At 35.8% G+C, this 13,303-nt stretch overlaps 2 protein-coding genes across 23 annotated transcripts in view; one reads left to right on the plus strand and one right to left on the minus strand.

The window, feature by feature from the left end:
* The first annotated feature begins 1,477 nt into the window (after nucleotides 1-1,477).
* Nucleotides 1,478-13,303, plus strand: part of LOC133179828 (leucine-rich repeat-containing protein 71-like) — a 46,389-nt gene continuing 34,563 nt past the window's right edge. For all 22 annotated transcript variants that reach the window (XM_061314510.1, XM_061314516.1, XM_061314517.1 and 19 more), the window contains exon 1: nucleotides 1,478-1,521. In XM_061314510.1, the coding sequence (XP_061170494.1) occupies nucleotides 1,493-1,521 (29 nt within the window). In that variant the 5' untranslated portion in view covers nucleotides 1,478-1,492. The remainder of the gene's footprint in view (nucleotides 1,522-13,303) is intronic.
* On the minus strand, nucleotides 7,870-11,242 carry LOC133179899 (short-chain collagen C4-like). Its single transcript, XM_061314577.1, has 3 exons — nucleotides 11,059-11,242; nucleotides 10,495-10,563; nucleotides 7,870-8,353 (listed from the first exon to the last, which is right to left on the minus strand). The coding sequence occupies exons 1-3, from the start codon at nucleotides 11,240-11,242 to the stop codon at nucleotides 7,878-7,880; spliced, it is 729 nt and encodes a 242-aa protein (XP_061170561.1). The 3' UTR covers nucleotides 7,870-7,877.

Below are 13,303 nucleotides of genomic sequence, written 5' to 3' on the forward strand. Positions count from 1 at the left end.
ATGTGATCAAAAGTCTACAGATAATAGACAAATGTCAGAGCTCTGCCATTCAGTCACCGATCCATGCAGTGCACATTGTAGACAAATGTCAGAACTCTGCCATTCAGTCACCGATTCGTGCAGTGCACATTCAGTTGTTCCGCCTTGTACCCGTTGTGAATATTGTCACACAACAGCAACATATTCTTTTTTTTTTGTTCAAAAAAATTGAATCTGCTCTTCATAAAGTTCGATCGCATTTTTATATTTTAGACAAATTGTAGCCTTTATCAAGTCTTTAAAAACGAGTTCCTTTTTACGTTAGCTTTCTTATCTCTGGTTTAGAAGGAAAAGCTGAAAGAAAAAATGTAAAGTATAAACTGAAGAGTTCTACTTTTATGGTACTTTTTTGCAGTAAGAGTGATCTGCCCTTTGGTTTAAAATTTAAATCTACTCCGTAATTAACAGTTTGTAGTCAATTCAAGTATGCTTAATATAATATGAAACCAAGATGAAGTGATTTTGTTGTGGAAAAAATGAAATTATTAAGAAAGTCGTATACATTAGAAAAGCAAAGAAAAGAAACAAGACTCCTGTATTTAAAAAGTATTATAGTATATGTAGAGACTTGTCTACATTTTTCCTCACAATCCGAATTATTACATCTAATTTATTTTGACCAGCTATAGTTATATTTTACGTGTCGTATACACATCAATGTAAGCTCACACGCAGTACCGTATTATCATTGTATGTCCTTGCTTGTTTGATCTCTGTATAAATATGCACCTCACTTGAATTCACGTCATGGCGGCAAGTAGACCCCGTATCACCATGATCACACGAGCGCTTTTGATAACGGCAAAAGATAGCATTGTTTTAATGACGTTTAATTGACAATGACTGAAAGCGTGCACATGATGCGTAATATCTGAACATTCCGTGTGCGTTGATGGGGCAGATCGATAATTCTGAGGACCCTGATCAAATTTTTTGATATAATTAAAACCCAGTAGATGAGCGAGTAACACGTTTAAAACATGATACCCGACACGTTCTTAATGAAATTAATCTTAAATCAGCACTCATGCTAAAAACGTAGGACAGTTTAAATCCATTCCACTGGACATAAAATTACGGGGGACTTGTGTTTATTTATGCACTTATCGCATTATCGGGGTGTCTCTATTTATGTTCCAAATTCACTGCGGATTATCGATATTAAATATATACAAAACTGTTTTATTTATAACGCTCGATTGACTTTAGGACAAAAAAAAAATTGGATCCGCCTGTTATTATTGACCTTTCTCCTTGAGGTCAAATTTGGGATGAAAGTTAATGTTAATTCTCTTTGAGGAGTTGAAATTGTAACGATCGTGCTCTTCTTTGGTCTTGTTTCAAGCAATGCCAAGTCACTGAAGTATCTGACACGCGATGCAAAGGATTTAAATTTGATAGATTGCGACCATTTTTTGGAATTTTCACACAAAGTCCGACTGAATTTTTTGTGATGTCCAAGGCAAAGGGCTCATTCTTTAAGTAAGTACTCAAATACAACAGAATTTAGCAGATATGTCAGACTTAAGGCCTGTGTTTGTTGCCACTAATCAGTGTTTACATGCATTTTTAATGAAATATTAAATAAGAATACGTGTACCTTATTCGTACGAGCTATTTTAAAACAGTTTGTCTAAGATAAAAAAGTAATGAATTGAAAAAACGGGAAAAGTCATGCTGAATATCATCATTTGTACATGAAAAGAAGTATCAGTAACGGGCAAATGAGTGGTTTACTGAGTCAATTATATACCCCGGGCATTAACGCAAATAGACAATGCAGTATGTCAAATTCATATGTTTTGTGATACGCTCCATTGTCTCGAATAGGGCATTTTTACCAATACTCTGAAGTGGAAAACGCCGAGGATATGCATATTGCAGGAATTAGTCAATGCTAACATTTGATTGATTGTTTGTTTGTTGTTTAACGTTCATCTCACGAATTTTTAGCTCACCTCGACGTAGTCGAGATGAGCTTATGCTATACCCCCGGCGTCGGTGTCGGCGTTAGCGTCGGCGTCCCAGGTTAAAGTTTTAGGAGCAAGTCCCAGTCCCAAGTAACTATAAGCCCTACCTGGACCAAACTTGCATGGATGATGCATCTAGGGATGGACACTACCAAACTTGCTTCGGATGCTGGATCTGACCTAGATTTTCCAGATGAGTGACCAGGTTAAAGTTTTAGGAGCAGGTCCATTCCTAAGTAACTATAAGCCCTACCTGGATCAAACTTGCATGGATGATGCATCTAGGGATGGACACTACCACACTTGCTTCGGATGCTGGATCTGACCTAGATTTTCTGGATGACCAGGTTAAAGTTTTAGGAGCAGGTCCATTCCCAAGTAACTATAAGCCCTACCTTGACCAAACTTGCATGGATGATGCATCTAGGGATGGACACTACCACACTTGCTTCGGATGCTGGATCTGACTACATTTTCCAGATGAATGACCAGGGTAATTTTTTTTGAGTAGCTATATAATATTATGGCCTGTTATGATTAAACTTGCTTAGATGGTGCATCTAAGGATGAAAACTTCCAGACTTGCTTTGGATGTTGGAACTGACCAAAATTTTCTTGATTACTAAACAGGTCAAAAGTTTTTTGAGCAGGTCTATAATTAAATCAAACTTGCATGGATATTGATCTTGGGATGTACCCTAACTAGAAAAAAAATATGATGTGAAATTTGCCTTACATGTAGATAACATTCGTCGAGGTGAGCTTCTTAATCTTTGATTACCTATGTTTCACTCATATGGAGACGCCACCACTTGCTGCAAATTTAGACCTATACTCGGCACTTAAGGCAACTGGGCTGTGCGGGATCTTTTTCGTGACAGCACCTACTGCGAGACAATTAATCGGTTTATACGGTCTCATCCGAAGGGCCGGTCTTCACGTCCCGCAGTGGATTCGAACCCGCGACGTAAGGATCATCTCCTTACACCGCGAGTCTAGAGAAAACGCAAGAACCACTGGGCCACGCGGTCGACCGCTAACATTTGGTCTCATGCAAATATACATGAAGACATACATGACAGTTTGGCAGCTCAGTGTGATGTTAAATGAGATGACTATACTATAAGGAAGAAGGTCCAGGCTGTCGATGAATTTGTACTAGTGTGAAATCATTTTTTAATGCGGTTTAATGTTTGTTGTTTTTTGTGGAAGAAAGAGTCCAAAGCATTTAGGGCTACAATTTAATGGGTTTTTTTTTTCTCCAACTAGGAAATAAAATCCCAAAGAACCATTTCCCCCTGAAGCACTATAAGATTTGTTGAGTGATTTTACAGTATATAACAATTTTTTTTTTTTGTTTTTTTTTTGTTCAAACTCTTGAATTCTAATTACAGGAATTGTAAAATAAAAATGTTGTAAAACCGTATAACAGAACAGCATCCCCCCCAAAAAAGCTTTACTAATATATATATATATATATATATATATATATATATATATATATATATATATATATATATATATATATATATATATATATATATATATAAAACGTACTTAATATGTTTTCACACTATATATTTTAGGAAAATTATAGGAATTCATTGAAAATCATAGTAAAAGTTATGTGTGAAAATATCATGATATTATCGTGATATTTTTTGGGGGAAAATCGTGATATATCGTGATACAAAATTTTTGGCGATACCCATCCCCATTTCCTTGGACATGTGATTAGCTATCTAATAAAGTTTGCGTCTGCAGATTCTACACATTCTTTGAATCCCTCCTAAACATAAACAAAGTCCGAGAAAATGATTTACCCAACTATTTTTCATCGAAGCAGGCCGTATACATATAATATGCCACTTTTGTTTGCACTTGAATATCATGTGTGTGCATGAACCATTCGATTGTAGTTAAAGATAATGCCTTCTAAAACACTTCTATAATACCATGATATCCTGAATGAACACTTTCAAATTCTGAAGTTTTTTCAATCTTAATTTCAAATTCTGAATTTTTTTTTTTTTCAATCTTAATCTTAATGATAATTTCGTACTTCATTAATCTTCGGCAATGGAATACTTCTCAACATTTTGCCTCATGAGCCACTTTACGACTTTACGATCAGTACCTATAATCTCCTATGCAGAGTTGTCGTTCGTTCCTCTCTCAGACATGAATGTATGAGCCGATGGTAGAGAGTGCAGTATCTAGAGAGAGCATAAAAAGTGCTTCCATATTTGACTGTTGAGAAAAATAGTACAGTCTATTTTTAAACTTAATACTGAAGACTGTCTGAAAATAGAAAAGAGCTTATACTGTATATTTCATTAATTATTGGTTCTTGACATAGAGCCTCTTGTCACTGAATCCATTCGGCCATGACGGCCGACATCTGATATTTCAATGAAGCAGAAGTAATACGATTTACTGATTAAAATAACTTTGATTGTAATAAAGCTTAGCGATTATTTAGTTCTACTTAGATATGAATCACTACAAAACTACAGTGAAAAACACTATTTAACATTAACTTGTCACAGAGTACAGTTTATATCGAAATAATAGAGGCGCTGATCCAGGAATTTTTCCAGGGTGATCCACATCAACTATTTTGACAACCCTCCTCAAAAACAACGTAAACAATTGCCCAAATGTGAAAACTCTATTGGGGGGGGGGGGGGGTAGGGGGAGAGACATTTTCTCAAGGCATTTTTTTCAGATACATGACTCTTCTTATCTTTTCCAGAGGGGTTGATGTTTCCAAGGGGAGTTCAACATTATTTTTATCGTTACTTTTACATAGGTACATGTACATATTAACTCTGAAAATCCTAGGGTACACTCCCCTCTAGATCCACGCATGTAATATACTACTGATTTCAAATCAGATCTGAACGGTGATGGGACTTATTTATCGGTAAACTTATTAAAACAGTAAGTTTTGCTCCCTTGTCGCGACGGAGACAGGTAGCAATGAAGGGATCAAAGGGCAAAATCGATAATGCGAGGAAATGAGATTACAGACAAAAACGGCAATGCGAGTGAGTGAGACGACATAGCGAGGAAGTGGGATTGCAGACTAAAACGACAATGCGAGAAAATGAGATTTATATTAACAGACTAAAATGACAATGCGAGGAAGTGAGACTCAATGCAAAACGACAATGCGAGGGAGTGAGATTACAGACTAAAACGACAATGCGAGGGAGTGAGGTTTCAGGCAAAAACGACAATGCGAGGAAGTGAGACTCTAGCCAAACGACAATGCGAGGAAGTTAGATTACAGACAAAAACGACAACGCGAAGAAGGCAACAACGACAATGCGATCGAGGAAATGAGATTTCAGGCAAAGGAAGTCATTTCAGGGGACTAAGCGGTCCCTTTGTATTGTCGCCCCTCATGTCCTCGTCTTCGCGTTATATCCCCCACTTGCCCTTTTGAGAAGGGGATGAGTATGATCTTAAAGTTATAGCTTAAACTAATTTCCAGTAAAGAGTAATAGTAATTGGTAACTAGTAATTAACTAGTCATTTTTTTTAATAATTTCACGAGAGACCAACTTCATCTAGGCTCTAAGTTTTAATTCTAAAAATTGACAATGAATACATTTCCTTGGGAACATTAATGATTTGATTATTTATCTGCAACATATCCTCGGAAAATCCTCTTTAAAGTCAGCGATTCATATTTTTTTTTTATCTTGAGATCGTTAATAACCTGCACTATTTCTATAACAAAGTATTTACAATGCTTTATATAAAATAAGATTCCGCTAAAGAACTTATTGCAGAATTTAACACATTTTGTAACACACTAAAAACGTTTTAAACAAACATTTTGAAACAAACTGAAGCAATATATTAACAATATAAAAATATGTGTAAAAATAAAATTAGTGACCTTAAGGTATAGACACATTACTTTTAATTTTCTCTAATCAGTTGGACCTTTTCAGTTCAATATTATTGGTAAACTGTTTGTTCCCGTGTTAAAAATGACCCTTGCACTAAAGAACACTAATACATATTGCATGTTTGGAAACTGGGTTAATGTTCAGAAAAAAATAATTGAAAAGGAAGAGCGAATCGACTTGGAAATATTGCCGATTTTGACCTTGTATTTAGCTTAGACTGTACATATTAGACTTAATGTACTTAACGTCAAATCGCCCCTAAATGTGTCACTTTTAGACATTTTAAATTTTCATATAAAATGAGATTAAGTCTAAGCAGTACTTAAAAGGGATTAATTAATTAACACCCAGCAAATATATATCAAGTACAGATTTCACTTTTAAACACACATAGTGCATACTGAAGTTGTGTTCAGGTATAAGCAACTTTTACAAAATATTCATGGAGGGATAAAGAGAAATCAGTATGATTCAGGAATTATAAATTAATTTAAGTATCATGTCAACATCTCGACCCACATTTTTCAGGTAGGAGCATAATTCAAACTGTGTTATAATATAAAAATGTATATATACATTTTATTTTATTTGAAATTTCACATCAGTGGGAATAAACGTACCTGCAGTATATAGTGTTTGAAGTTTTAGGTACTACATTTTAATGCCATTTTTTCTCTTCTTTGGATAAAATAATGTTTTGAACATACATGTTCACATCAGGAACGTAGCATCGTTTTTGAAAGTGCGGGAAGGGGGGGGGGGGGCAGCCAGAGAAAAAGATTCAACTAACCTGAAAAAAACTTGACAAGCAAAACAAAAAAAAGGAAAATTGTCCAAACTCGAAAATTCTATTTTGTGTGTAAGTGTGTGTGTGTGTGGGGGGGGGGGGGTAAAAAGAGTAAAAAGTTATGTTTGGTAAAACAGGGGGCCCCTGACCCCCCCCCCCCCCCCGATGCTACGTGCATGCACATATTCTTAAATTGCCCCTAAGTTTTTTGAGTTTGGAAACTGAGACCTGTGTTGAAAATTGGGGTATGGGCTTAAGTCATTATAAAATTTTCTGCTCATAAACATATTTTGAACAACCTTTAATTTTCTCATTTCATAATTTTGCTTTTTATTCAATTGCTTTCATTTGTCAATGAAACATGTGTACAGAGGTGATAATCGTGCTGCTTGTGAAACTGAAGCTATCAATAACATATAAGATATATACATGCATGCTATAAATGTTTAAACGGTGCTTGAATGCAAGCATTTATTGTATACTTCGTTCAAAGGTACAAAATGATCATTTATATAATGATTAATCAGTGATCGTTGGATATCTTACTATAAATGTATCAAAAGGTCTGTTTAACAGACAGTTAAAGTGTCGGTTTTAGACATTTCAACGGAATGACAGGACGCTTTAGCGGAAATTATGTGGACGTCTTAGACCATTTTCGCGGAAATTAAAAAATGCAAGGAGACATTTTAGCGGATAATTAGTTTAGGTATAATGAATTTCTCCCTTCTCTGTTAGACAAAATATAAATCTCTTGTGTCCAAGGGGAGGTGAAAGTAGGTTTTTGAGCAGGACAATAAACAGCAAACTACTAAAATATCAAATCAGCACTTGAACACAACATATTTACATCTCAGTATTGGCCCTGTATCTACCTCTACCACGTCCATACTCTACAATGTCCCAATAATAAATGATAGATACATGTCAATTTTGTGCACTTTTGGGGGATAAAAAATCATTAAACCCCAAAGATGATTAAGCTAATATATGTTTATCGTAAATTATTCTTATTTGTATGAAACACCGGTATTACTCGTTGGGGATTCACCACACAAACACCAATTAACACCAACCTTTTAATCATGCATTTGTATTAGAGTAATGCATTTCATTTTGAAAAACTACGAAAAAAAGTCGAATCCATGCAGCTTAAGGCTAATTGGCACAAACCACGCAAGAAACATATTGTTTCTCCTTGTATGGCGGGCACGGCAAAGAACCACATCTCGCTCGAACTGGAAAAATCAGCCTCCCGTCCGCGTTAACGGCCCGAGTTCCCTCCAAGTATTCCGGGTTAAGGTCAACACAAATATAATCTGACCCCTTATAGTCTGACCTCTCTGCACTCAGAAACCCACTGTACTGTAATTTCCAAGTTTGAGGACACACAAGTTTTGCCGGGATCATTAATGCGGAAGTAGACGTCTGCGCGTGGCAAACTGCGCATGGTACATCATCATCATATGCCACGTTCTTGTAGTTTAACTGGTACTCAGCTCCGAATATATAGGCTGGTCCTGGGTTATCGTCAGTTAGGGCGGGGAAATCTGCCGGAAGTGAGTCGGGGTTGTGAGGCAAACACAGAGTTGTGACGCCACTTCCTTGATTGTACATACCGCCTCCTGTTACTCCTGAAACATAAATGTAAATATATCATTAAAAAATATAATGAGTGGATATTTCTAACCTTCTTATTTTAAAGAGCTGTAAGTCTTTTGTCTTCTGTTTTGAAAATCTTCAACAAAACCGCAAGGTCAAATAAACAGTGATTTCAAGTAAAACGACATATTTGCCGAAATAGTGTTACTTGAAGACAGATAAGTTCTTTCGAAAATAAATATTTATATATGAAATCTTTCTTTTTTAGTTTACAAACTTGTTCGAATAGTGCAAACATCTTAATATTGACACAAGCGACACGATAAGCTCGACAAAACACATCTGGTATAATGAAATCGTAAGCATTTTACGTATAAATACTATTTCTTCTAAAAATAGTTAGCTGTATACCAAAAGGGACGGTGAACCTTAGAGAATTATACAGACTATGTCACTTTGAAGGCTTGTAACTGTGCAGTTCTTTCGTAAACGGAGATTTGTGCAATTTATATACCTAACATGTCTGGTATTATTTAAAAGCTTGGAGCAGTTTAAGGCTGAACACGATTCGTAAAAGGAAGAGAATTATTGTTGTCGGCCATATTAGTTTTCCCAAGACTGTCATTCTCCAACCGCTATATATATAAGCAATGTATTTCGCTTCATGGAGTTTACCTGAACAAAACAAGATGTGTTTGTGAAACACTATGCCCCCGATGGTTACACAATTCTGGAATGGGACGTAGACTACAGTGCAATAGTTATGGCCAATGTTAAAGTTTTTCAAATGTAGGTCAAAAGGTCACAGTTGAGGTCACATGATCAAACATTTCTGTACCAATGGAAAGGTCTTGTCATAATGAACACTCATGTTAAAGCCTTACCCTTGACAGCGCAATAGTTGTGGGCTAGGTTAAAGTTGACAACAGACAGACAAACAGACAGACAGGACAAAACAATATACCCCCGGGATCTTTCGATCCAGGGGCATAATTAAGTTTCTTTCATTGTCATTATCGTAGAATTGGGCGCGACAAAAATGACTTCTGTATGCTTCTGTCACGTCAGGAAAAATAGTTACCAAATATCTTCTATTTCAATTGCGCGTGTCAATTCAATACAAAGTGAAATAAACGAAATGCACGTTCAATGAAATAAAACGTAAACAAAATGACAAGTAAGATATACACGTACTACTAGCTGCAATAATGTAGCCCTCTCCGAATTTTTTTAATCTGATATTTTCAGGAGAGGGCTACAATTCCACTGCATCTCCGTAATGGTGCAAATATATTTTTTAGATACGGGCGACTGCAGGCAAAATAAATTGTTTTTGCATTCAACTTACTTCCAATAAGACGGAATTTTTTATTCACTGTCAACATCATAGCCCTTTATAAGCGAAAACAAAGTAAAATAAATCTGCGTGTTTACCAGTCGTTCTCTTCAGCAGCCATGTTCTCGCGTGATGTTCTCGCGTGATGTACAGAGACTTGCGCTTGAATTTTAGAAGCACTTGATAAAGTAAATGTCGGCGTTGATAAATGTTTGTGTTGTATGATATCACTAAACATCGATAAATAAAAGCATCCCATGTGATAATTTTTTCATAAACAGTGATATTTATGCTTAAAATAAGGGAAATCCTAAACGATCCGCTCCCCTAGATCCCCATTTCTCATTGGTTGTCCCAAAATAAAATCGATCAAGGTCAGTAAACATGGCGGATAAATTCAAGTTGTGATGTTGACATACACGAAAAATAACCGATATACGGATTGTTCTGTATATTTTTGGATCAATTCATGTCTTGCATAACTACATTTTATGAGTTCAGGTAAGATATGTTAATAAAATACCCACTTACTGATAATTTGAGCCGAAATCTGTGCGGTAGTGAATCACTCCCGCACTTGCACCATTACGGAGATCCTAAGGAGTTGTAGCCCTCTCCCCCCCCCCCCCCCCCCCCAAAAAAAAAAAAAAAAATCGGAGAGGGCTACATTATTGCAGCTAACGTACTACATGCAGCAACGGCCAGGTAAAAGCAGTCAGGTGTAACGAATGCGAAGGTTTTATATAACCCAGTGCTGATATAGGAGATAGAAAAACTAATATGGTGTATGCCTATTTACGAGTCGTGTTCAGTTTTAATTTGCATATACAACTGTACCTGAATAAAGTGTCGTGGTACCGTTGACAGAAGGACAGGATGTTCTTCCCCAGATTGTAAACACAGCTCCTAAAACATTCCATAAACAGTAAGTAAACATTAAAGGATCATTGGGTAAACATTAAGTACTAATAAACATTAAATAAACATTTAAAAGTAAAAGAAAAGTAAAGATTAAGTATATATATCAAGTAAACATTGAATGAAAATAGAAGTGAACACTTAGTAAACATACGAATGATGAAAAAAAAAACACCGAGTAAACACTTTGAAAACATTCAGTAAACATTCGTATACGTATCGTCATTTTATTTTGCTAATAAAACTTAATTTCAGAGAAAAGGGGTCCTCATAGCATAAAATAAAAGATCTTCATCTCATGTATTCTGCTGCTATTTTTACTTCCTTACAGTATTCACTGCAATTATAAATAACAGTTGTATTAAATATACTTACTGCTGCCAAACTTCTCTAGTTGGGTTGAATATGAAGCATTTATTTTCCATTGTTATACTGATACTTGAGTGCCACTGAGATTAACATTGATAATAATGCAGTACTAACCATTACTTGACCCTCTGACATTAGTCTGCGCCTCAAGCGCCTGGATCCTCCTCTGCATTTCCTGTAGCTGTACTTGCATCATTTGTGGATCACTTAACAATAAACGCCTATCTCTGTTTTCCTCCCCCGCCCACCCCAAAACAGCCAGATTTATCCAAAGAACACTGAATAATATAGCTGACATTTTGTCTCTATATAGAGTACATGACAAGAGTGATTTTATCATTGATAAGGATTTACTAATAAGTACACCGTCTATACATCAGAATTTGACCCCCAAAACTTAGATTCTTTTATTCTTAAGTTATGGATTACATATAGTCATTATTATTCTATGCCGTATTTTTCCTGTCACGCTGCATGTTTATCTACCGAAAGTCAGCTCTTTTGTAGTGTTTTGTAGTGTTTACAGTATTTTCAGTGTTTTGCTGCTGAAATTCTTGATCTGTTCATGAAGACATTCTGAACTTTTGAGATGCTTACTTATTTCCTGTCAAGATAATTAAGGTGCAGGTGTAAATTTAAGGAAAAATTAGAAGTTTTTCACTTCTTTGCAATATTTTGCAATGCATTAATTTATTTTGCAATAACATGTACACCCTCTCTGTTCCGTTGGTAGATTGTTGTGGGATCACTCTCTACTTAAATCCTGTATTTCCCTTTGCAATGTCTCTATTTGCACTTGAAAAGTGTGGGGGACTTTTAGAATTAAATATACGGCGATCCTCTGATTTAATGTCAAATCCGATCCCCCCCCCCCCCCAGGGGCGAGAGATGTGATAGCTATAGTAGTGTTCCCAGAACAAAATTTAACATATCAAACCCGAAATAAGGGACCACTAAACTACCAAGATAAGAAAATCGCAAGTACATACATGTACAACTATTAGGGTTTTCCACTCTGTTATACATGTACATGTATATACTAACTGTACCGTGATAGCTTTTCTATAGAATCTCGAGCCATTTATAATTTTATCTGCATGTTCATATGAATTAATAACAAATATACAAATGTATGCTCTACAACACTTGAACGTATGATAGAGCACAAACTGATCTTTGATAAATGCATTGAATAGTCCATCTTTCGCATATTTAAGTTTATAGTGGATGTGTGTATTGAGCGACAGTTTTCTTAGTGGTACTTTACGCTTCTTGCAGGGGGTAACAGGATGATTTATAATTTAAGCATATTTTATAATAAAATATCATATGTCTGTAGCAAAGTAAAAATCTCGCTCTTTTCATTGTGTTTAGCTCACTTCAGTCGAAGCTCAAGTGAGCTTTTCTGATCGAAAAGTGACCGGCGTCTGTCTGTCGTTTGTTGTTTGGAAACTTTTCACATTTTCGACTTAATTCTTCTCCAGAACCACATAAGCCAATTTAAACCAACCTGCCACAAGGCATCCTTTGGTGAAGGGGATTAATTTTAGTTTTTTCAAATGAAAGGCCACGCCTTCTTTCAAGAAGAGAGAATTTAAAAAAAATAACACAACAGGGGATTTAAGTTTCATTCAAGATTGTTAAACACAAGACCCCGGTGGTAGGATGGGGCCACAATGAAATATGAAGATAACGAATAGTATTGAAAGTCCAATGAAACGATACAAATTTGGAGCAGAGCAAACACGGACCTCAAATTTAGAGGTGGGATCAGGTGCCATGGGGGGAGGGGGGATGAGCATCCCTAGAAGATCAATCTTTTACATAGAAATATATAGATCTAGGGAAAAACCTTTTTTTAAAGTCATGATTATGCAAAGAAATATGGAAGCATCCTCAGTTAGTGTAGATTCGAATTTGTTCAAATCATCCCCCAGGGATAGGTTGGGACCACTTCTTTGAACTTTTTAATACTGAACTGATTTCTGCTTTTTTGTAGCCAGTGTTCTTAGGTAAGCTATGTGGCCCATTGGCCTCTTGTTTAATGTCATTCTTTAAGAAGTATTCAACTAAACAAAACCTGTTCAACAGGTGTTGATTTTTATTATCCTACAACTATATTTTCCATTTAGAAAAAAATTCTAGTGCATCGTCGTGAAGTAATGTTATTGTCACTTGTTTGCAGTTCGAAGAAATCGATTCCTTTCAAACAAGCTATTAAGGACATACGCAACATAGTTTGAACTTTATTGTCTTTTTCCTTGGAGTTGAAGAGTTCCAATACTTAAAGGAACTGTGTGCTAAATTTTAATGTCTATATATGCTATTGTACACTTCTTCTAAAACAAGTTTGGATAAA

This window comes from Saccostrea echinata, unplaced genomic scaffold (genome assembly GCF_033153115.1).
Source record: "Saccostrea echinata isolate AGI-Se365-2 ecotype Australia unplaced genomic scaffold, CSIRO_AGI_Sech_v1 ptg000005l, whole genome shotgun sequence".
NCBI classification, from domain to species: domain Eukaryota; kingdom Metazoa; phylum Mollusca; class Bivalvia; order Ostreida; family Ostreidae; genus Saccostrea; species Saccostrea echinata.

Excerpts from the sequence above, each read along its gene's own strand:
- LOC133179899 (XM_061314577.1), bottom strand. The coding sequence starts at position 11,242 with ATGTCAGCTATATTATTCAGTGTTCTTTGGATAAATCTGGCTGTTTTG. Across the intron at positions 10,564-11,058 it reads TGTCAGAGGGTCAAGTAATG|GAGCTGTGTTTACAATCTGG; the intron begins GTTAGTACTGCA and ends GGAATGTTTTAG. Across the intron at positions 8,354-10,494 it reads TACCACGACACTTTATTCAG|GAGTAACAGGAGGCGGTATG; the intron begins GTACAGTTGTAT and ends TTTATGTTTCAG.